The sequence below is a fragment of the Hypanus sabinus genome, chromosome 2 (genome assembly GCF_030144855.1).
Source record: "Hypanus sabinus isolate sHypSab1 chromosome 2, sHypSab1.hap1, whole genome shotgun sequence".
In the NCBI taxonomy this organism is placed as follows: Eukaryota; Metazoa; Chordata; class Chondrichthyes; order Myliobatiformes; family Dasyatidae; genus Hypanus; species Hypanus sabinus.
The window spans coordinates 12,125,935-12,151,758 of record NC_082707.1 but is presented as its reverse complement, the minus strand read 5'-3'; the positions used below and the strand labels follow the sequence as shown (position 1 = coordinate 12,151,758).

Below are 25,824 nucleotides of genomic sequence, written 5' to 3'. Positions count from 1 at the left end.
TCCCCAAGTTTGCGGATGTCACGAAGCTAGGCTGCAGTGTTCGCTGTGAGGAGAATGCTAAGAGGATGCAGGTTGACATGGATAGGTTAGGTGAGTGGGAAAATTCATGGAAGATGCAATTTAATGTGGATAAATGTGAGGTTATCCACTTTGGAGGCAAGAACAGGAAAACAGATATTATGGAATGGTGACCGAATAGGAAAAGGGGAGGTACAACGAGACCAGTCTGTCATTGTACACCAGTCATTGAAAGTGGGCATGCAGGTACAGCAGGCGGGGAAAAAGGCGAATGGTATGTTGGCATTCATAGCAAGAGGATTCGCGTGCAGGAGCAGGGATGTTCTACTGTAGTTGTACAGGGCCTTGGTGAGACCACACCTGGAGTATTGTGTGCAGTTTTCCTCCCCTAATCTGAGGAAATACATTCTTGTCATAAAGGGAGAACAAAGAAGGTACCCAGATTGATTCCTGAGATGGCAGGACATTTTTATGAGGAAAGGCTGGATCGATTGGGCTCACAAACGCTGGAAATTAGAAGATTCAGAGGGGATGTTATTGAAACATATAAAATTCTAAAGGGATTGGACAGGATAGATGCAGGAAGATTGTTCTCGCTGTTGGGGAAGTCCACAACGAGAGGTCTTGTTTTAAGGATAAAGGGGAAGCCTTTTGGGAACGAAATGAGGAGAAACATCTTCACACAGAGAGTGATGAATCTGTCGAATTCTCTGCCACAGGAAACAGTTGAGGCCAGTTAATTGGCTATATATAAGAGGGAGTTAGATATGGCCCTTGTGGCTGAAGGGATCAGAGGTCATGGAAAGGAAGCAGGTACAGGGTTCTGGGTCGGATGATCAACCATGATCATACTGAATGGCGGTACAGGCTCAAAGGGCCGAATGGAATACTTCTGCACCTATTTTCTATGTTTCTATGTTGTAATTCTATAGGCTCTTGTCTTGATAAACGATCGTGTGTCGAAGGGATTCTGAAAATCCAATTAACCACATCTACACCACTTCCTTTGTCTACCGTATTTGTAACTTCCTCAGAAAATTGCAATACATTAGGCAGGCAGGATTTTAAATTCAGGAAACGATGTTGCCTTTGATGTGTTATGTATTCAGGCAACAATAAATATATGAGTTCGGCAAGGGTTTATATAACAAACAACACGTTTATTAAACACCGAAAACAAACCCCCCAAAAGTAAACAAACACGAACGTAACCGGAAATCAGCTGCTGTGTGGCAGCTTGAACAGTTCTTAAAGCGATGCAGCTCAAACAGTTCTTAAAGCGATGTTGCAAAAAAACAGTTCTTTTAAGTAGGATTGCCACAAGGTAAAAATGCTCACAGTCCATTTAAAAGGAGAGACTTTATAAGACGATTTAAATTCTCTTTCATGTCGATTTGTTTCGATACTCGGCGTCGAACTTTTCCCACGAATAATTTACGAAACGAAACGCCTTCAAAGCACTGACCTTTCCTTTATCACACTGTCCTCAATCTTCTGCTATCCCGCAGAGATTAACACGAGAACACTCAACGAATTCCTTCCCGAGTAAAAATTAAATAAAGTCGAACCCGTTTCACCGTCGTAAATCGATTCTCCTCGATTTTTAACTCCCGAAATCCGATCTTCACTCTCCACTGATTCTCAAACTAGCAGTATTGTAAAGAAACTGCTGGCAATGACATTTTAAACTTTAGGCATTAGATAAAACTTCATCTTCCAACTAAACTGCGTCATCACATTAAGTCACGCAGTGGCATGATGTCAACATGGCAAATCCAGCCACGAATTGCCCCTCCTCACAGGGTGGGGACTTCCTTTTATACCCTGTAAAACAAACTGTCACATGATCTCTACTGGCGTGAAAATGACATCACTCCACCATCACAAGTCCAGTATCGCTTCAACCCCAGTCATGTGACAAGGGTACCACTGTCATTTCACGAGTACGTAACAAATGTATCTTGTCATGTGCCTCCAGGTACTCTGTAAGCTCATCCAAGGCAATCGATTTCAGCAACTCCCAACTATTGATGTCAGGTTAACAGATCTATAGTTTCCTTTCTTCTGCTACCCACCCTTCTTAAATAGCAGAGTAGGATTTGCAATTGTCCAGTCATCGGATACCATGTCAGATTCTTCAAAGATCATTATTAACGCTTCCGCAATCTCTCCTGATCTTTATCAGTGAAGTGTTCGCCGGGAAGTAAATGTTACACTGAAGTCTCATGATAATGCAAATGTAAGACGAGTTGAAATCTGAGAGGACGGTGCTAAGGTGCTCGAGAATCTGACAAGATGAATTAGTATATAATTGTGTACCAGATAGAAAATAATGTAAGAAAAAAGAAAGTCGTCCCTTTTTAATGAAGAAATGGCTTTTGATTAGAACAAACATAAAAAAACAGCAGAATTCAGCATTTCAGGCGGCAACCCAGAGGAAATTTCGGCCTCTAATCAGAACTAGCCAAGCGAACACGCCAAAATAATATGGAGTAGCACGGTAAGGCTTGTAACGCAGAAGGTGATAGCTAAGGCCAGGTTGGTCGGCGAGGTGATAGTTGTAAAAGATAAATTAGAGGTAATATTATCAGAGGGGAGAAGGAAGCCTAGGAGAAAGGAGGTGGAAGTGGTAGCTAGGTCAGTAGCGGAGAAGAAGCGAGACGGGGGCAAAGTGGCGAGCAGAAGAAAGGGAAGCGGAGGGGGAAATTTATTACAAATATAGAAACATAGCAAACCTACAGAACAGTACAGGCCTTTCGGCCCACAAAGTTGTGCCAGGCATGCGTCTAACTTGGAAATTGCAAGGCAGACACGTAGCCCTCTATTTTTCTCAGCCACATATACCTATCCAAAAGTCTATTAAAAAACCCTATCTCCCATTCCACGCACTGACCACTCTCTGCGAAAAAAAAACAACTTATCCCTGGCATCTTCTCTGTACCCCCTCTCCAGCACCTTAAACCTGTGTCCTCTTGTGGCAAGCATTTCAGCCCTGGGAAAAGAAGCCTCTGACAATCCGCACAACCAATGCCTCTCATCATCTTATACACCTCTATCATGTCACCTCTCATACTCCGTCGCTTCAAGGAGAAAAAAACGAGTTCACTCGATCTGTTTTCATCAGCTATACTCCCCAATCTAGCTAACATCCTTGTAAATCTCCTTTGCATCCGTTCGATGCTTCCACACCCTTCCTGTAGCGTGGCGAACGGAAATGAGCACAGTAATCCAAGCAGGGTCTGAACATATAGGTCCTATATAGCTGCAACATTACCTGTCGGCTCCTAATATCAATTCCACGTTTAATGGAGGACAATACACCGGCAACCTTCATAACCACGGAGACAACCTGCGCAGATGTCTTGAGCTTCCGATGGACTCGGTCCCAAGATACATCTTATCCTCCTCACTGCCAAGAGTCTTACCACTAATGCTACATTCTGTCATCATATTTGACCTACCAAAATGAGCCATTTCATACTTATCAGGGGTGAACTCCATCTGTCACTTCTCAGCCCAGTTTTGCATCCTAACAATGTCCCGCTGTAGTCTTTGACAGCCCTCCACACTAACCACAACACCTCCAACCTTTGTGTCATCATAAAACTTACTTACCCATCCCTTCACTTCCTTATCCAGTTCATTTATCAAAATCACGAAAAGTAAGGGTGCCAGAACAGATCCCTGTAGCACAGCACTGTCAGCGGCATCCACGAAGAATATGACTAATCTACAAACACTCCTTACTATCTGTGGCAAGCTAGTTCTGGAGCCACAAAGCAATATGCCCTTGGATCCCATGCCTCCTTACTTTCTCAATAAGCTTTGAATTGTATACCTTATCAGGTGTCTTGCTGAAACCGATATACATTACATCTACTACTCTTCTATCATTAATGTGTTTAATCCCATCCTCAGCAAACTCAGTCAGGCAGATAAGGCACGACTAGCCCTTGACAAAGCCATGCTGACTGTTTCTGATCATATGGTACCTCTCCAAATGTTCATAAATCCTGTCTCTCAGGATCTTCTCCGTCAACTTACCGCCCACTGAAAAAGATCATCGGTTTATAATTTCATGGGCTATCTCCGATCACTTTTTTGACTAAAGGAACAACATTCGCAACCCTTCAATCCTCCGGAGCCTCTCACGTCCCCATTGATGATTCAGAGATCGTCGCTGGAGGCGCAGCAATCTTCTTCCCTCGCTAACCACAGTACCCCGGAGTACATCGCATCCGGTCCCAGCGACTTATCCAAATTTGTGCTTTCCATAAAGCTTCAAACATCCTCTTTCTTAATATCTACATGCTGAATCTCTTCAGTCTGCTGCAATTCAGCACTGCAATTACCAAGATCCTTTTCCATGGCGAATACTAAAGTATCCATTAAGTACCTTTGCTATGTCCATGGTTACATACACACTTTCCCAGTGTCACACTTGAGAAGTCATATTCTTTCACTTCTTATCATCTTGCTCTTCACTTAGCTGCAGAAATCCTTGGATTTTCCTTTATCCTTCTCTCCTAATTTCCTATTAAAGCTCCTTCCTGTTAGCCTTATAACTGTTTCGATCTCTAAAATTACCTAGCTCTATGAACCTATTGCAAGCTTTTCTTTTATTCTTGACTAGTTTTGTTATAGACTTTGTACACCACGGTTTCTGTACCCTACCATAACTTCTTTGTCTGATTGGAATGTACCTATACTGAATTCCACGCAAATATCCCTTGAACAATTGCAATATTTCTCCCCTGCATTTCCCTGAGAACGTCTGATCCCTATTTAATCTTCCGATTTCCTGCCTGATAGACTCATAATTCCGCTTACTCCAATTAAGGCTTTTCTAACTTACCTGTTCTTATCTCTGCCCAATGCTCTCGTATAGGAGCTAGAATTATGATCACTATCTCCAAAATGCGCTCCAACTGAGTGATCTGAAACCAGACAAGGTGCACTTCGCAATAGCAAATCAAGAACAGTCTCTCCTCTTGTAGGCTTGTCTGCAAATTGTGTCAAGAAGCCTTCCTCAGCACACCTAACAAACACCACCCCATCTGAACCCTTTGCTCTAGGAAGATGCCAATCGATATTTGGAACATTAAAATCTCCTATCTCGAGAACTCTGTTAGCAGACGTGTTACTCTGTCTGCTCCTCAATATCCCAGTTAATGTCGGACGGCCTATAAGCAACACCCAGTAAAAATATTGACCCCTTCCTGTGCCTAACCTCCACCCACAAAGACTCTGTAGACAATCCCTCCATGACCTCCGCCTTTTCTGCAGCCGGGACACTATTTCTGATCAACAGTGCCACGTCCCCTCCTCTTTTGCCTCCCTCCTTGTCCTTTCTGAAAAATTTAAAACCCAGCACTTGAAATACCACTCCTGTCCCTGAGCCATCCAAGTTTCTGTAATGGCCACCACATCATAGCTCTAAGTACTGGTCCATGCTCTAAGCTCATTCTCTTTGTTCACCATAGTCCTTGCGTTAAATTAGACATATCTCAATCCGTTCGTCTGAGCGCGTGCCTTCTCTATCACCTGTCTTCCTTTCGTCACACACTGTCTCCAAGCTGTCACTATTTGTGAGCCAAACGACTCTTCCACAGTCTCTTCAGTTCGTATCCCACTCCCCCAACAATTCCAGCGTAACCTCTCCCCTGCAGCCTTAACAAACCTCCCCGCCAGGATATAGTTCCGCTTGAGATTCACACCTGCCCAAAATAGCTCCCAATGATCCAGAAATCTGAATCCCTGTTCCCTGTTCCAATCCCTCAGCAATACATGTATACACCACTTCATTCTATTCCTATATTCAATGTCGCCTGGCATAGGTAGTAATCCCGAGATTACTACCTTTGCAGTCCTATTTCTTAACTTTGTTCCTAACACCCTGTAGTCTTTTTTTCAGGACCTCTTACCTTTTCTTACGTATGTAATTGGTACCAATATAAACCACGACATCTGGCTGTCATCGCTCCCACTGCAGGATATCTTGTACAAGAGCTGAAACGTTCTCACCCTTGCTCCGAGGAGGCAAATTACCATCCATGTTTCTTTCCTGCGTCCTCAGAATCGCCTGTCTGAACCCCAAACTGTAGAGCCCCCTATCACTACTGCCTTTATCACCTTTCTCTACTATTCTGAGCCACAGGGCTGGTCGCTGTGCCAAGGGCACGGCCACTGTTACTTCTCCCAGGTCGGCTGTCCTCCCGCCAGCAGTATTCAAACCGGAGTACTTATTCTCAAGGGGTACTGCCACTGGGTACCCTTTAGTACCCGATTTTCCCCTTCACTCTCCTGATTGTTACACACTTGTCTGTCTCCCGTGGCCCTGGTGTGGTCACTTCCCTATAACTCCTTTCTATCACATCCTCGCTGTCCCGGACCAGACGAAGGTCATCGAGCTGCATCTCCAGTTCCCTAATGCGGTACATTAGGAGCTACAGCTCGACACGCCTGGTACAGATATGGCCGTCCGGGACGCTGGGAGACTCCATGACCTCCCACATGTGAAACCGAGCACAGAAAACCAGCCTCACACGTATACTTCCTTTCTACAATTAACACAGATAACCCTCGTCCAGTTACCGGCTGTGCCCGTTGAGTCAAAACCCTATCACTGGATGATGGAGAAATCGATGTTCATTCTGTCAGAGTGGCTAAGTGGAAAAAATATGAGATTTTCTCCACCAACCTTGGGGTGGCCTCATTACGTCATTATAGGAGGCCATAGACTTACATGTCATAATGTGACTGGGGATTGGATATAAATGCTTGGGCAATTGGCAATCATGTCTTTGGCACATGGCAGCTTCCTCCCATCTGCCATCCGATTTCTAAATGGACATTGAATCATGGACACACTTCATATTTTTAACATACAGTATACTAATCGTGTTAATTTGATTTACTTGTTTATTTGTTACTATTATTGTACTTAATAGTTAAAATCTGTCCCGAGCCTTATAAGACTATAAGGCCGGTGCTTATGCAGGTTTCCATAGCGTGAAGCGACTGAGAGTACGAGACTCGCCCCTGCTACCTCCTGGATAGGAAGCTAGTCTATCGCAAGGTTATCCCCCAGCATTTTGCCAGGATCTATTTTCAGCTGGGTTGACCTGGCCAGGCCCTAAGTGGTTAAGGCGTTGCTCTGGTGATCTGAAGATCGCTAATTCGCGGTTCAGCTAAGGCAGCGTGTTGTGTCATTGAGCAAGGCACTTAACAACACATCGCTATGCGACGACACCGGCGACAATCTGTATCTGCGCTTCCCCTTCCCTTGAGCAACATCGGTGTGGAGAAGTGAGATTTGCAGCATGGGCAACTGCCTGTCTGCCATGCAATCCTGCCTTGGCCTGCGCACTGGAAACATTCCATGGTCTCTTGAGACGAACGGATGTCTATTATTATTGATTATTTTTCTTATCTTCTGGATTATGCATTGCATTGAACTAATACTGTTAGGTTAGTGAACTTCACGTCACATCCCGCTGAAATAAACCTGATTCTGAAATGAAGGTCCTGGAGAGTAAAGTCTCCAAATCTACATAGCGTCTCACCAAATTTAAAATACCGTATCGTGAAAACAAGATATTGCAAAGCACCCCTGTAGATTCACCGGTGAACTATTGCTTCATCTGGATGAGTTCCTTAGAGTTCTAAACAGTGGTGAGGGATGAGATGAGTTCGAGGTTGTAGTATTTCTTCAGCTTGCAGCGCTAAGTGAATGGAAAGAGATTAGTGGGAATTACACAAGGATTTACCCTTGTGCCGCTTCATGCACCCATTCTGAGCTCGTCAATATTCCTCCCCCTAATCTGTCTTCTGCTAAAATGTAATTTCCTTTTCTTAAAATTTCCGTCGCTACCTCATCTGTTCCCGGAAGGAGGATTTCCTATTCCCCAGTTACCCCTTTCTCCTCCTGAGCTTCTAGTTAACTACTCCCGGTGCCTCTCCTTCATACCCTTCTCCCATGTCCACTCTCCTCTATTATCAGATCACCTTTTCACCAGCCCTTTACTTATTCCACCTGTCGACTCCGAGCGGCTTAATTCATTACCATCCCTAACTAACCTGATTCAGCCAGAACCATCCAAATAATAATCCAGCTGCTATTCCAACTTTCTTATTCTGGCGTATTTCCCTTCCGATGAAGGAAATCCACTGGAAACATCGACTGTTAATGCATTGCTGCCAGTGATGGACACGACACTACCTGTGGTGGACACGACCGTTCCACCGCCTTCTGTAGATTTTCCGTTCCTTGCCATCGATGTCCCCAGCTATAGCTCTATTGTGCAGTTGTTATTCAAATTAGAATTGATTTTAATTAAACATGTTGGTATCAGCTGAGTAATGGCTAAATTGCATACCGATTATCAATTATTAGGAGCACGAAACATTCATATTGTCTGGAGTTCATTCGAATTTGAATGATTTTTTTTCGATTTGCTAGGAATGCAGCCTTTCAGTCATTCTATTAGATGTAATTGTTTTGTTCTGTAAAATTACCCCAGCTGTTGGACAGATGTACCTAGATATATACTTGTGTCCCACGTGTACCATGTCATCATCAGAGACAAAATACATTAATACAGTGATTGCACTTTAAATCCGCTCTGGGACATCTTCAGATCATATTAAAGACATTATAAATCCACGATTTTCTACTGGCTGTTGCAGTCACTTTGAAAAGACGATGTTTCCGTTTCTGTTTTTTATGTTCCTCGCCGCTACGCCAAAGGCGCATGGAATACTCTGCAAACTTCGAGGAAAGGAGAGTTTGCCTGATTTAGCCAAGGATGGTGATATCATACTTGGTGGGATATTTACCATACATTTGGATCCGATTCACCACTTCCATACATTTACTCTTTCTCCAAAGAACACTGAGTGCAAAAGGTGAGTTTCCATCTCTTCGGCTAACAAAAATAATTACTGCAAATTAAATAGATCTCAAATTGTATAGAAAATTATCATCTGATGATTTTCTGTACAATTGTAATTGTCCTTTATTGCTACTTAGCAACGTCCTTGAATAATATTTATTTTCCATTGTACATCAACGTGAACTATTTGAATTACCGTTAGTTTTCGTGTGCCTTCACAAACATATGTTTGTTATACACCACTTCCATTGTCATTCGGAGATGGAAACAAAATCATGACACAAAGAATCTAGATTTGAACGGAATTGTACGGCGTCATGTAACCATGGTCCTGAAAAACTTTGTCTCATTTTTACTACGTACTGTACCAGCAGTTATGGTCAAAATGACAATAAAAGTTGACCTGACTTGACTTGACTTGAATAGTATACGTTTCTTCTTTTCATTATGTTGCTGCAGTGGACAATATAACTGGATGTGTATTCTTGCTCAGAGATCCTAGTAATACAAGGCTGGTCAATGCATTTTCTCGAAGGAAAGTGCCTGATTTACCGCTACGCCAACATTAGAAATTGTGCAATCACATAAAGGTGCATGAAGTCACATCCATGGTAGGTGGTGTACCAGTTAATAGTTGTCCGAACTATTGTGTATTGGGTATTCTGTGCATAATACTGGGTATATCTTGAGAGAGATATAATCAGTGGGACAAAAGTGGCGGCAGATGATGGAGTCAACACGTAATTTAAGCAAGCTGCTAATCAGCCGATCAGGCAGATGCTGTGGCAGGAAATGTACAGGTGAGGTTTCGGGTGGATAATTACGCAAAGTACACACTGTTCTTTTGTCACAGATGCTGCCTGACCTGCTGAGTTCTTCCATCGTTGTGTACGTATTCTCAGATTCTGATCTGCCTGTTAAAAAGTTGCATTAGTCCAATTGCAGAGGGATGTTCAGAGTTCCAGCTTCTAGATCTTCTCAATCAGGATTGGGAGAATGATAGTATTAAATGCTGAGCTGTCATCGATGAATATCTCCCTGACATAGGTGTTTTCCCTCAAGGTTGCTCTGTCCGTCATCAACGCTTCAGCGAGAGTTCCTTTTATCAGATTCATTGAAATCTGAAGGAGTACACCCTTGGTCAAGTCTGACAAGACTGATTTTTTTATTGTGCAGTACAGCAATTGCATTATCTGCAAATGTCAAATTAGAAGGAGTTCAGCAAGAAGTGCTGGCTGCCTTCGGTAATGGTACCGCAATTCATACGGCTAGATATCAACCACTCTGGCGTACAAATGTAATACAAAGCTGGAGAAAAAAGTCTCTTCTCTGCAGCAGTGTTGCCTTTGATTAATCAGAGCATCTGCTCCCCATTTGGGACTGGTGATTTTTTCGGCCTACTTTAGATCTTCTCCAGGTTAGGAACGTCCGTTTAATGTGCAGACCGCACACAGAAAGTTCGCTAGTACGATGGGTTTACCCGCATCGGTGTGATGGACAGCACCGCCTCTGCTGTGATAACTCTTATTCAAGTTTCGTGGCCGCATTATTGACTTGACGTTGCGGACAATTATCAGGAAGGATTTATCTCGCATTCTGGTGACAACGCATTTTTTTCGTTTTTTTCTTCATTGCCAGGCGCGACAACTTCGACGTTTAGATACGACTACAATTGCAAACATTTTAAATGTTATTGTAAATCAAAATAGCACTCTCCTGTGTTGGAAAATCCTTTTACCCTGAGAGATCATGTGCTACATTTGCCATGATGCCAAGTATGTGTCAAAGCCAAGAAAACATCTGAAAGACATTTACAGCGTTTTGTGGAAGTATCTAATTTTCTCATCCAGTTGGAGTGATACGTGTTGCGTTCATTATTAATTCGTTAAACACAACAACACATGCCTGTATAATTTCATGGGAAAAGTGTACTGACGATATAGTAACATGGATAACTATTATAAAATACAGCATATATTTTCACATTTATCAAGAACGTTTAGTGAAGTTAGTTAATCATGTGGAAAGCCATAATAGCTTGGATTCTATGGTTAATCTTTCATCTTTTTCTAATGACAGAACATTAAATCTTCTTATAACAACGGGATGGAAATGGTTCTCCTTCATAGATATACGTGTTCAGCTGTTTATTCTTACATGCACAATGAGATGGGCCAGAAGTGTGAGGGGTGGGGGCGTTGGATTACGCCAGCTGCTCTGCTGATGTAGTAGGAACGGCATGCATGGAAGGAAAGTTCTTTCCATAACGTGCTGAGCAGTGCCCAAAACACTATGCAAATTACTACAATCTTGGACTGTTATCATTCGAAGCCGAGAAGCCTTGGAATAGGATTGTTTGACTCTGCGTCCATTAAAAAATTTATTTGTCAGAGAGGAAATGACTAATAATTTTACTTTCTTAATATACGCTAGTGCCCTACCTGCCATTTTCATTGACAAATTGCCTATACTTCGATGAAATTCACTATATCATAAATCAGAGGAACTTTCAGCTGGTACTTTCAGCACAATGATAATGCCAACTATACTGTCCTTCCCTACTAATCCAACAGTCTGCATTTCTTCAGTTTCTACTCTCAAAATGCCTGCCTAAATGCCGCACGAGCTCCCCATTGCCTGTGTGCAACGTATCTTCACATTTAAAAAGAACTTTCAGCTACGATGTACATTAATATTCATTGAAATACGTGTTAATCTGTTCTTTGTATTGAAATATTTAACCTAATCTCAAATGAATATTAAATGACTTTAAGGATGTGTTAAGATTTTAAATTGAGACACGCGCTTATCTGATTCTTTAAATTGTGACAAAAAAACTGTACTTGGAAATATCAGTGGTATTACATTTATTTCGGGTATTCCGATTTCAGGGCCGATACGAAGACTTTGATAATGGTGCAGGTGAGGTTGACCAGGATATTATCTGGATTAGAGGGTGTGTGCTATCAGGGAACATTGGACAAATTAAGTTAGTGTTTCGTGGAAGAGCGTATGCTGAGATGATACCTCAGCAGAGATTATAAAATTATGACGCAATCATAAAATAGCAAGACTGCATAATTTCCAACTATCTAAATGTACAACATCAGAGGACACAAGTGTGAAGGGCGAAAATGAAAGGAGATGACCGGATAAGATGGGTTTTTTTTGGACAAAGATGTTGCTGGCTCGCTGGCATGCGCTGCCGGTGGTGGTGGAGGCAAATTAAGTAGACATATAATGGACACAAGAATTTGAAGGGAATGGAAATGAGTGTGGAGATCGGACAATACGTAGGCAGAAATAATTAGATTAATTAGACAATTAATTCCAAGTACAAATAGTTCGGCAGTACATCATTAGCCGCTGGGGTGCCTCTGTACTGAACAGTTCAATGTTCTTTCTGTATTTATATTTAAGTAAAATTACACAAATCAAATTTCAGAAGCATTGACTGAAATAACGGAAGGCGGCGAAGTATATTTATATTATGTACTTCTGGCTGTCTACCCACTCACACTTCAATTTACTCACAATTCAAATAGGATCCACATGAATATCAATCACTACCACTGCTGAAGGAAGCATACTTTGTCAATAAATTAACTTCAATTATTGCAGAACGACTACAAATCATCATATTACCTCAGCACACCGCGTCCTCAGTAAGCAGACTCAGGAGATTCAGCAGAAGCAGAAAATCCTGAGTAACAGATACAAAACAATGAGGAAACTCCGAAGATAAGACAGCATCTCTGCACGACAGTAAGGGTTCGATACGTCGGACGGAGACCCTCCACCGGGATTAGAGAGGCGGCAGGCCTCGGCTCTACGCCCATATGAAATATTACACCCTTCTATTGCAGTCCTGAATAAGAATGTCGGCCGGAAACGTGACTGACCACTTCACTCATCCCGGCCTATAGAGTTGGTCTGTTTTAGTATTTGTATCGTCTTTGTCCCATTTGTCCCGGTACTTCTGAGCACGCCTTTGTATTTTTAGGAATATGATTCTACTTGATCCCTACCGACAGGTAGATTTGACTGTGTTGGTTACTCTGAAATAAATTGTATATGTTATCTCGAGATGGTGAAACATGCTAGGTCGGTGCTATAGACACCATTTACCGACTATAAGAGTGGATGTACGTTATAATTCTTTGACTTGATATCTAATTGTATTAGGAATTTGAACACTTTTATAATTTGATCTTATATTTATACTGCAGTTTTGGCTTTGCAAGCTTCCGACTGGCACAGACGATGATTTTTGCCATTGAAGAAATAAACCTGAATGCGAATCTCCTCCCAGGGATCACACTCGGGTATAAGATCTACGATGACTGCTCATCCCCTGCGATCGCATCGAAAAGAGCACTGGCTTTGATCAACGGGGAGGAAGAATCAATTGAATATCATTATTGTAGAGGTTCCTCCAACGTCGCTGCCATTATTGGCTGCGATATGTCCACAAATTCCATCGTAACGGCAAGGACAATGGGATCCTTCGGCATTCCGCTGGTAATATATCCAATATCCGACTGCAATTTTATTAAGGTGGTACCATTTCCTGATTATCAGGTGTGGATTGAGTTGAAATAGGGATGCATTTTAATTTAGGAAACTAACACAATAAAAGTATTCTATATATTGAGATTTTATAGTAACTGAAACTCATTAGATATCAGATTTTGTAGTAGTGATCTTAGTCTGAGGTACCGTAAGGATGCCATAACCCTGGAAGTGGTGAGGATAAACTTACGCTACCTATTAAATGCTCCCAATAACTTGAGACCCAAATAGTTTCAAACAATAAAGTTCAGCTCTTTGCCTTCACTAATGACTTATCGTGTAGGCCCAGCGAGGTCGTTTCTACCAGAGGAGACGTGGGGACATTCACTTGCTGACGCGTTAATACCTGTCACTTCGGTTAGAAGTGGCTCGTTAGCCGTGGTTGGTAGGCCATCTCGGAGAAAGGAAACAGTAATCTCAAACATCCGCTGCCTTCCAGATATACTCAATCATTCGACATGCTTCAGGAGTCATTCCCGAGGTACAATCCAGAGTGAGGTCCGAAAGCAGTCTAACGTTCAGTACAAAGCTGACCAGAAACTCCTGGAAATCGTGCATGTGTAGAACACCATGTGTCTTTGCGGGTCCATTAGATCATCAGATGTGTGAGGAGATGGGGCTTGCTGCACGGGAGGCTGCTAACTCTCGAAATCATACTAGTCTGTCTTCCGTTTCCTGTATATAGCTGGCACAGTATTACTTGCCGACCCTGACTAAATAAGATCCTCATAAAAACCATCAGATCCAGTTATGCACCATTCTCTGCAATAAACGGAAAAAAATAAAACGAATACAGTATTTGATAAATCTCGCTGTAAACGAAAAGAGCCAGCAGAATATAAAGGGTACAGCTCAGGATCGGAACCTTCTGACCATTGCTGTTTTTCCGAACTAATTCAACTATTAATGAAATATCTATGTTAAGTAGCCCCTTTTGTGTATATGTTCCCCACATTACCCTCTTCTATACATGTTCATGCGCTTAAGCTAGTGTAGATGAGTCCGTCTTATTTACTTACTCCATAAATCCTGCCAGCTCATTACACGCACCCCCAATCCCTGACTAAAAAAAATGCTCAGCAAATCTATTTTAAACATAGACCATCTATCCTTAAGTTCATGAGCTCCGGTGTTAGACATTATAAACATGGTAGAAATATACCACTATCTACTCTGTAAATGTACTTTATAAAGGTCAGTTAGACCTCTCCTCAAGCTGAGCCTGTCCAGGAAAAACGACCCAAATTTGTCCAAAGTCATTATGGCGTTTAATCCATAATCCAAGAGGATTTCTGGCAAACCCCTTATGCTCCTCCTCTGAAGGCTGCACGTCATTCCTACAATGGAGAGAACAGAACGGAATGCAAAAATCGTGATTGTGTAACCAATGTTTTATTACCAGAAAACATAAATGTTGTCAGTAATAGTCCTTATTCATTTTGCACGTCCTTCATCTTGTATTTTCAATGTTGTGGTGATGTGCGAACAAATTTTAAAAATCACAATGGACTGCAATAGGATTATCTGACACTTACATTTCAAAACCAGATGCTGCTATTCATCTATTTCCTTAACTTCTTTCTCCACAGGTTAGTTACTACTCCACCTGCTCCTGCCTCAGCGATAAAAGAGAATATCCGACATTTTTTAGAACTATCCCTGGCGACCAATACCAGTCCAAACTCCTCGCTGAACTGGTGAGAATCTTTGGCTGGACTTGGATCGGTACTATTAGAAGTAACACCGATTATGGTAATTTTGGAATGCAGGAATTCCTGGACCATGTGGAAAAGATTGGGATTTGTATTGCTTACTCTGAATCATTTTACAGAACCGACTCGCAAGAAAAAATCAATAAAGTTGTTCAAGTAATTAAACAGGCGTCTACTAAGGTGGTAGTAGCCTTTGTTCACGCTGGTGATATGCGACTTTTATTGAATGAGATTTGGCGACAAAATGTAACGGGCATACAATGGATTGGAAGTGAGTCTTGGGTGACAAGAAATCTTCTCCCTGCTGAACAAAGAGCGATTTATCTCACTGGGACAATTGGTCCAGCCACCCGAAGGACAGAGATAGATGATCTCAGAGATCATCTTCATAATGTTCATCCTTCCAACTTTCCTGGCAATAAATTAATAACGGAGTTCTGGGAAAGTCTGTTCAGCTGTTCTTTTAGCACCGGCAACGAGACAAGCCCGAATAACTCTCCAGGTCATGTTCGGCAATGCACAGGAAAGGAACAGATGGAAGGCATAGAGAATAGCTACCTTCCAGCCGTAATGGACGGGAGTTCATACCACGTGTATAAAGCAGTCTACTCCATCGCTCACGCCCTGCACGATCTCTTAACTTGTGTCGACGGAGGTGGACCCTTTATGAATAACACATGCACGAATATTGCAAATTTTGAGCCTTGGCAGGTAGGACTATATGTTCTGTAGCAAAGAAATAAAGAACTGACAACGGCGACAGGTATGATAGCGGTGTGCAGCTATAGTGTAACTATAGTTTAGAGCACTCCATCACGTTCATGTGACTTATCTACTTCAAAACTTTCAGCTTCCCAAGCATCTCACTTTTATTAGCATCTCCAGATATTTTTGCTGCCTAGCCCTCTCAAAGTTCCGTCATACTGCAAATGAATTTCACAGCGAAGACTGATGCACAGTAGTTTTATTTTCAGTTTGTTCCCCATTTCATTCCATTGTTAGTGGCTCTCCAGTGTCATTTACCAGCGGTCCAATACTTAAACGTCATCTATTTCCTCCCTATCTAAATAAAACATAACATGTTGGTATAGTTTTTCATATTTTTGATTAACCCGTCTTCATATGTCATCTCCTCTAGATTCCCAGTAGTACCTGTGCTATTTTATGCTCTTTCTTTTATTTTTATCTTGTCTTCAACTTGCTTTGTCAGCAAAGCTGTCGTCGGCCTGCTTTCAGAATGCTTCATTTATTTGGTATTCATCTACCCGACGCCTTCTGATTTGCTCTCAGAAACAGCAGTTATTGCTGCTCTCCCTTTATCTCTGGTAGTGATCGCTTTGAATCAAGCTTAGCCAGCGTTCCTCTGTTGACTGCGTAATTACCTTTATTCCATTGTAGTATTTATATATCTGACTTTGAATTCGGCCTATGAAATTGCAGAGCGAATTTTTTGACGTTACGATTACTGTTTTCAAAAGTATCCTTAAATTTAATGTCCTTAATCATATGCAGTTCATTACAAAATATCCAATCCAGAATTGCTCATCTCATAGTGAGCTCAATTCAAGATGCCTCAAAAATACACATCGGAGCAAACTACAAATTCCAGCATCAACTTGTTTTCCTCAGTGTTTCTGCGTATTTACATCCTGGTTGACTAAGGAAATATTGGATTTGTGAGACTTATTTTTTTTCTTTCCGCTTTGATTTGTACACTACAGCGAAGGCCACGTAAAATGTTTCCCATTACCGTTTTCTTAGTCAGCTTTTTCTACCCACAAGGAGTCCACATATCCTGATTGTATGTTATCTCTTTCTGAAATTTCGATGCCATTGTTTACCAGCAGAGGCAATTATCCTTCTCTGCCTGCCGTTTATGATTTCAATAGACTCTGTATCTTTGAATATTACGCTCCCAATTGCAGTCGTCGTTAAACACTCACTCTATGATACCTACAACATCATATTTACCAATTTTAATTGGCTACTGGATCGCCTATCCTTTTACGAATATTGTGTGCATTCAGTATTTTTTCACACACTTTGAAATATTTGGAACCCTTTTAAATTGCAACCCGTCCTACTGAATACAATTTTTCCCACTCAAATGTTTCTTCCCCCTAACAGCCTCAATATACACTATCACCGCTTGAAATCCAACATCCCTAACTTCAGTCCTATCAACCTGGTTGCAACCCACCTGCAAAATTATTTTAAAAACTTCGCAACAGCCTTCACAGTCCTTTCATTGAGAATATTGGTCACCATTGTGTGATTCTCCTTTATGTGGTACTTGTAGTTCAAAACATTTCAATTAGAGCACGTTCAGGGTGAAATTGCATGACTGTGTTAATGTCGACCAAATTCAATCAAAGGTTAAAGAAAAGCCTCCTTTGCTGCCTTTCCCCTAGTTGCTGCACTACCTCCGCACCGTAAATTTCACAGCGAAGACTGGAGAAAACGTGTACTTTGATGAAAATGGTGACCCGGTGCCCAGATACGATTTCGTGAATTTACAAACGAATTTCAAGGGCAGCGTCGATATTGTAAACGTCGGATATTATGACGGCACGGCTCCATCTGGGCGGGAGATAACGCTGAATGTCGAAGAAATTATGTGGAGTACAAGCGGAAACACGGTATGGTTCTTTTTGCAATGCATTTATGCTGCCGAAATCAAAAATAGATTCATGCCTATAATATTAGTGATATTATAGGAACATGGACGACCAATAACCCTCTAAGTTAATGCAATATAAAGTGCAGTCTCGACAATATAATCCGTTTTCTTACGAGTTTTGAAGAATGAGGTATGTGCTGATTCAAGGACACAAGTCCCCAGGGTAGACGTTGAGATCAGTTGAGCAGTTAGGAGTAAGGGGGAAAATCACGAGTTTGGATGCTTATCGTTTCAGTCTGAGGTGCATGGACATTTATTTCTATGATGTCTGTGATTCTACGCGGCAGTCTGTTCCATGTCGCTTTTGAATGCCAGATCATGAGTTCTGCTTAAGATGGAAAAAGGCAGCTATTTGAATGATATTGAGGCCGAAGCGTAATTGGCATTCAATGGGAATTATGGCAAGAATAGATTGGACATGACCAAGCTGCACAGGAGCTCGAAGAACTAAATTGGTCATTCTAAAATCAGTGTCGTTCGGTGAATCCACTTTCTATTTTCCATCCCAGAGCAACATGCTGTAACCTTAAAACCATGTATCCAACCGATACATGGACAGCTTCTCCACCAAGCCATCAGTCTAATGCGCTCACGCTGAATTGCGTGCACTTTATAAACATTGGCTGTTCTATTTATTATAAATTATTATGATTGCTCATTGCACAATTAGATGGAGACCTAAACTAAATATTTTTACTCTTCGTGTATGTGAGGGATGTAAAAAAATAACGTTAATTCAATAATTAACCCTAATTTGGCTTCGTTGCGTGATAGTGGCACAGATCTCTACAGCAGCGAGACAAGCAATTCGACCATCTACTATGTTCGGTCCTGTTAAGCACCGTCGTCCAATGGTACGACATCTGGACTGTAGACCTCTAAGCATTTCCATCCATGCTCTTATCCAAATTTATCTTTAATGTTGGTATCAATCCATAATCTAACACTTATGTTGACAGCTTGCTCGGCGCTCTGCAGTTAACGAATAACCCTGTGCCCTGCCGCTCACTGCGCAAGTCGTAGCTTGTCCTTCTGAAGTTCTATCTTGTTATGGTCCGGTCTGGAGCCTGCTTTCCAGGTCTTGATCCGTTCCGCAGACTCCGGACTCCGGGTCATGAAGCCATTCCTCCTTGCACCCTTAAGCCCAAATAGGATCATAAGGAGGTGCACCTGAGACCTATAGGCTGGCAGGTGTAATTAGGGGCTCTGGTACCGTGTCTAGTTGGGGGGGGGGAGTCCTGTTTTGCCCTGTTCCTCTGTTTGTCTTGTACCCGCTGTTCCGTCCGGGTTGCCTTGTTTACGCCATTGCGCTATTAGCCTGGCAATCCCGTTTCGACCCCGTCTTGGATTACCTACTGCTCATCATCTAGTTCTGTAAGTCTGTTCTTGTAGTCACCCTGGACCGAGCTCCCTTCCGAAACCTGTCCACCGTCGGGTAAGCAGGCCGGACTGCCGTTTCCCGGCAGGGGACTCTGACATTTTCCTACCCCGCTCTTCCGATGGGTTGTGCCCCGCATCCTGCCCAGGTGCCCCGCGATTTGCCCAGGCCCATGTGTTCCTGCTTGGGAGACCGGACCCTGCCCAGAAGCAATTTGGCCCGCCCAGGGGGCTATCCTCCTAGTATTCTTTGTCGCATAGACCCATCCTTTACCTAGCCGCAGTCCCACCTTCGCCATGAACTCCAGGGTCCTGCCTTCGCCATGAACACTCTGAACCCCAGGATTACCTTCGTTCAGCACGGTCTCCCATCTTGGTGTATCCTTTAGTTGTTCCTGTCCTGCCCCTAGTACTTCAGAGCCTGCGTCCTGCATTTGGGTCCTGTCTCCACGTCATATCTGCCATTTTCACCATTGTTTTCAGTTGTTCCATATTCCGCTACACGTTGTGACACTAGTCCTCACTGTCCGATATCCAAACTGTCTGGGTATCAATTGCAGTTTGCTTTTTCAGTGAACCATATTATCGTGCTGATAGTCGTAGAGATGACAAGAAACAGCAGACGCAGCATCGATCCCTGCGGCACATCAGTAGTCACAGATATCTAGTCAAAGAGGCTATCATGTCTTGCAAGTCCATGGAATCTGCAGTGAAGATAATTTACTTCGTAATCCCGAATTCCAACAGACTGAAACTCCCTAATGAGTTCCCCAAGAGAGACCTCGGCAAAGGTCGTTCTGAAGTCCCTGTAGTCAACATCTATTGCCCTCATCTACTTTCCTGTTAACTTCCTCGAAAACGCAGTACTATTGGTTAAATCCAAACGGCACCGTGCAAAGCCATTTTGAATGTCCCTCTGTCTCTGTATACCCAGACACTCTTTTATCCCGTCCGTTGAAATACTTCCTAATAAATTACCCACTATTCAGGTTAGCAGCTCCTTCCTTTTCTGTATCAAATATTTCACTCTAGATTCGATCTTCTGCAGTCTCCTATATACGTATCTTCTTTATGTGCTACTTATAAGGCTGCACATTTCCAATATTTATGGCAAACCTGAACGTAGGTTTTACGGTCGACATAATCAACACCCAGTTTAAAGAACAACGCGAAACGAAACACTCAGTTACATTTTCCATGTTGGCGAAATGTAAAACATTGTCATGCCGCTGATGTGGAAGGCATGCCTGGAATATTGTTAACTTTAAATGAAGCGAGCGGAGACAGTTGGCTATTTTTGCACGCCACTGCTTCCGAAGAGATAATGGATTGTGCATATTTATGCACTTGGAAAGATGGAAGAAAAAGAAGTTAGTTCTAAGAAGAGTGGCTATTGCGTGTGAGGGTCAGTATGAGTGGGGAGTCGAAGATCCACGTAGGCCACGTTTAGATTTTTATATTCGCTATGTATTATTTATTTCATTTTGCATACACAGAGAAGTGGGGAAGCCAGGCAAAGGAGAGGAATGGTACTCTCACGAGATGTGGGAATGTTGAAGTCCTCTTACACCTGTAAGAGGTGGATCCAAATATAGCTTCTAAAAGACCGTGTTAAGGAGTTGCAATTGAAACTGGACAAAACTTTCGTCATTTGGAAGGTTGAGGAATTGATAGAAAAGACACAGAAAACTATGTTACATCTGGACGAGGAATGGAGATCGACACCAATGAAGTGTACCCCATGCTGCCGTGCCCCTCTCCAAGAGATGTACCGATTTTTCTACTATTCGTAGCTTTGATCTAGCAGAGCAAATTGACATCAGTCAGGCTCTGGCACCGAGGGTACGTCTGTGGCTCACCGGGGGTGCGAAATGATCAGGGCGATATTGATGGAAGATTCGTTGATCAGGCAATCAGAATGGATGTCCCGGGTGGCATGTTAGATCCCGGATACACGTGTTAGTCATATCTCGGATCGATTCTCGGTATTATTATGTGGATGTTGTGCAGCCAGAGGTCGTAGTGCACTTAGTTACAAAATAATTGTTTACGCGAGCCGACGTGGTCCTGGAAAGTTAGTTCGTGGAGCTTGCTGCTGCGCTAAAGGCCAGGACCTTCATCTTTGTTATGTGATGGTTGTTACACGTGCAATGGGCTAGTACGCCCACAAATTGCTGGATCGTACTGTTGAAGGCGACGCTGAGCAAATTGTGCAGTAAGGATGGCTTCAGAAATGTAGTCCTATAGAGAAGAGGGATTTCGCACCTGACCTAAGGGGCAGTAATATCATAGTGGTATGGCTTACCATTGCTCCACCAAGGGACTTTAAACTTCAGTTCAGTGTGCCTACGAGTCCATAGGATATAGCAGCACAGCAAGGGTATTTGTCCTATCACCATTTCATCACGGCTGATCATTTATTGTCCCTATCAACTCCGTATCCCTTCATGCCCAGACCAATCAGAAATCCAACAACGTCGGTCATAAATATTCCTAAAGACATAGACTGATGAAATTCCAGAGATTCGCACCTCCCTGGGTGAAAAAAAAATCTGTCCTCTGTTCGTAGACTTCCTAGAATGGGAAATACATTTGCCTCATCCACTCTACCCCGGCACTTCACCATTCGATAAGCTTCAACAAGTTAATTCCTCATTCATCTCAAGAGTAAAAATACATAGACACAATCATCAAACGCTCTTGATATGACAAGTTCTCCAACCCTGGAATCATTTTCGTGAACTTCCTTTGAACTCTCACCTGTTTGAACGTATCTTTTCTAAGTTCAGAGGCAGAGAACTGCTCAGAATGCTCCACGAGAGCCCTTCCTAGAATCTCAACGTTACCTCCTTACCTTTAAGGGTATGGGATTTCCAAGAGTATGGGATCAAAACCGCCACGACAGCAGGTTTGTCTGGAAATATATTGTTCATCGCGCATGAAAGGGCAGGAATTGAATGCTGATGTTTGATGTAACTATGTTTCCGATTTGACTATGTTCAGAGTTCATACTGGAATGTAGTATACAGTGTAACCCAGAAGGACTTCTTGGATGATTCACTTGCAATCGCAAGTCCCCGTTGGAAGCATGCCTGATTCCCGTCCTTGGTGACGAGACAGGAGGCGAGGCATCAGTCTACCGTCTGTTTTAGCTAGGACTAATTGTCCATCGGGATTGCCTACTGCTGTATTGCTGGTGAGACGATGCTGGAGGAGGTATGGCTCGAAGACTGTGCTCCGTTGAGAGCTGCCTTCTGGGGAGAGGAGGTGTGACATTACCAGGCAGGGAAATATCACAGTATGCTCAGAGAGGACCGACTGGAGCAGTCGTCCAGCGAGGCCATATGGGTAGAGGTCAGAGACATGGAAGTTTGAATATGTTCGTAGGATCACATAACATCACACAACAGTTGGGGAGTTTTCAAAGAGCAAACATAGATCGGTGACTGTTGCCAGAATTTTCCGGTGTGATAACGTGATGTTAGTTTACCATATACTTATTGGGACTACATTAATGAAAAAAGAGTTAGGTAGGCAAGAATATATAAAATATATAGTGAAAAAAAAATGTCCTTTATAAGTGCACAGAATTCCAAGTGGATTTGAAATAGTCCTTGGGAACTAGATCAGAGTGAACGGATCGCGTCTATAACATTTTTGGAGAGGAAAGCGAGTTTTAGTACATATTGGTACCAACTACAATTGAAGAAAGAAAACCAATGAGGAGCTAAAAGAGAATTTAGAGTGTTGTGTATGAAGCTGAAAAGCAGGACCACCCTGGTAGTAATTTCTGAATTGCTGACTGTCCCAAGTGTTAATAAGACGATTTAACAGATAAAATCGTGGCTGTGAAGCTGTTGCAGCTGGCAGGGTTTCAGGAATTTGATTAATTGGTAACTGCTCTGGGGGTATTTTTACCTGTTTGAAAGTGACGGTTTCCACGTGAAACACAGGGAGCAGGTTTGTGAGCTGTTAGGGTGTGTGTCTAACTAGGCAGGGGTGTGGGGACCGGAGTTAGCCAAGGGATAGGTCTTCGTCGTCGAGGCTATCCCTCGAGGTCTGGAATTATGGTCTTCGTTCTGTTTCCAGGAAGCGAAGATGCCTGTGCGTGTATTTGCTTAAAGTGTCCTTGATGTTGTACTCCAAGAAGCAGAAGATACTTCACAAATCAACCAACAGATACTAATATCAAGGAAACCACGACGATTGGAGTTGATGGATTTTTTGCAGCCTTCATCCGTCTTCACAGACAATGAGTTTGCAGTAACTTCGTCCACCTGTTCCACTATTGAGGTTTTGGCTAAAGGGTGAAATTTAAGGGTGAAATTATGAGGGTACAGAATCTTTATGTTCCTGTTAGGTTGAAAGGAAAGGTTAAAGGTTTGAAAGCACCATGGTTTTCAAGGGATATTATAAATTTGGTTCGGAAAAAGAGGGATGTCTACAATAGATATAGGCAGCATGAAGTAAAGGAATTGCTCGAGGAATATAAAGAATGTAAAAAGAATCTTAAGAAAGAGATTAGAAGAGCTAAAAGAAGATACGAGGTTGGTTTTGCAAATAAGGTGAAAGTAAATCCGAAAGGTTTCTACAGTTATATTAAAAGCAAGAGGATAGTGAGGGATAAAATTGGCCCCTTAGAGAATCAGAGTGGTCAGCTATGTGTGGAGCCGAGGGAGATGGGAGAGATTTTGAACGATTTCTTCTCTTTGGTATTCACTAAGGAGAAGGATATTGAATTGTGTAAGGTGTGGGAAACAAGTAAGGAAGTTATTGAACCTATGACAATTAAAGAGGTGGAAGTACTGGCGCGTTTAAGAAATTTAAAAGTGCATAAATCTCCGGGTCCTGCCAGGATATTCCCCAGGACCTTGAGGGAAGTTTGTGTAGAGATAGCAGGAGCTCTGACGGAGATCTTTAAGATGTCATTAGAAACGGGGATTGTGCCGGAGGATTGGCGTATTACTCATGTGGTTCCATTGTTTAGAAGTAAGCCTAGCAATTATAGACCTGTCAGTTTGACATCAGTGGTGGGTAAATTAATGGAAAGTATTCTTAGAGATAGTATTAATAATTATCTGGATAGATAGGATCTGATTAGGAGTAGCCAGCATGGATTTGTGCGTGGAAGGTCATGTTTGACAAACCTTATTGATTTTTTTGAAGAGGTTACGAGGAATGTTGACGAGGGTAAGGCAGTGGATGTAGTCTATATGGACTTCAGCAAAGCCTTTGACAAAGTTCCACATGGAAGGTTAGTTAAGAAGGTTCAGTCGTTAGGTATTAATGTTGGAGTAATAAAATGGATTCAACAGTGGCTAGATGAGAGATGCCAGAGAGTAGTGGTGGATAATTGTTTATCGGTATGGAGGCCGGTGACTAGCGGGGTGCCTCAGGTTTCTGTTTTGGGCCCAATGTTGTTTGTAATATACATAAATGATCTGGATGATGGGGTGGTAAATTGGATTAGTAAGTATGCCGATGATACTAAGGTAGGAGGTGTTGTGGATAATGAGGTGGGTTTTCAAAGCTTGCAGTGAGATTTATGCGGGTTAGAAAAATGGGCTGAACGTTGGCAGATGGAGTTTAATGCTGAGAAGTGTGATGTTCTACATTTTGGCAGGAAGAATCCAAATAGAACATACAGGGTAAATGGTAGGGCATTGAGGAATGCAGAGGAACAGAGAGATCTAGGAATAACAGTGCATAGTTCCCTGAAGGTGGAGTCTCATGTAGATAGGGTGGTGAAGAAGGCTTTTGGAACGCTGGCCTTTATAAATCAGAGCATTGAGAACAGAAGTTGGGATATAATGTAGAAATTGTACAAGGCATTGGTCAGGCCATATTTAGAATATTGTGTACAGTTCTGGTCACCGAATTATAGGAGAGATATCAAAAAATTAGAGAGAGTGCAGAGACGATTTACTAGGATGTTACCTGGGTTTCAGCACTGAAGTTACAGAGAAAGGTTGAACAAGTTAGGTCTCTATTCATTGGAGCGTAGAAGGTTGAGTGGGGATTTGGTCGAGGTATTTAAAATTTTGAGAGGGATAGATAGAGTTGACGTGAATAGGCTGTTTCCATTGAGAGTAGGGTAGATTCATACGAGAGGACATGATTTGAGAGTTAGGGGGCAGAAGTTTAAGGGAAACACGAGGGGGTATTTCATTACTCAGAGAGTGATAGCTGTGTGGAATGAGCTTCCTGTAGAAGTAGTGGAGGCCAGTTCAGTTGTGTCATTTAAGGTAAAATTGGATAGGTATATGGACAGGAAAGGAGTGGAGAGTTATGGGCTGAGTGCGGTAGGTGGGACTAGATGAGATTAAGAGTTCGGCACGGACTAGGAGGGCCGAGATGGCCTGTTTCCGTGCTGTGATTGCTATATGGTTATATGGTTGAATTGTTCTATGTCAGGAACTGACCCTCGACCTTACCGCCATGGGTGAATCTACCAGGAACATAGCTCCAGATGGCATCGCTCTTTGGATCTAAGAACCACGCAAGCTTCTCCACCACGATAAGGTGGCAATCCACGGTTAGGATAGATGATAAAAATATTAATGTCGCGTCC

General features: G+C 42.5%; 1 protein-coding gene across 1 annotated transcript in view; it reads left to right on the top strand.

Annotated features, from left to right (window-relative positions):
* LOC132402981 (extracellular calcium-sensing receptor-like) overlaps nt 1-25,824 on the top strand; it is a 56,956-nt gene that overhangs the window by 21,830 nt on the left and 9,302 nt on the right. Inside the window, exons 4-6 of the mRNA XM_059986166.1 lie at nt 13,142-13,433; nt 15,074-15,907; nt 17,608-17,835. Of these exons, the coding sequence (XP_059842149.1) occupies nt 13,142-13,433; nt 15,074-15,907; nt 17,608-17,835 (1,354 nt within the window). The remainder of the gene's footprint in view (nt 1-13,141; nt 13,434-15,073; nt 15,908-17,607; nt 17,836-25,824) is intronic.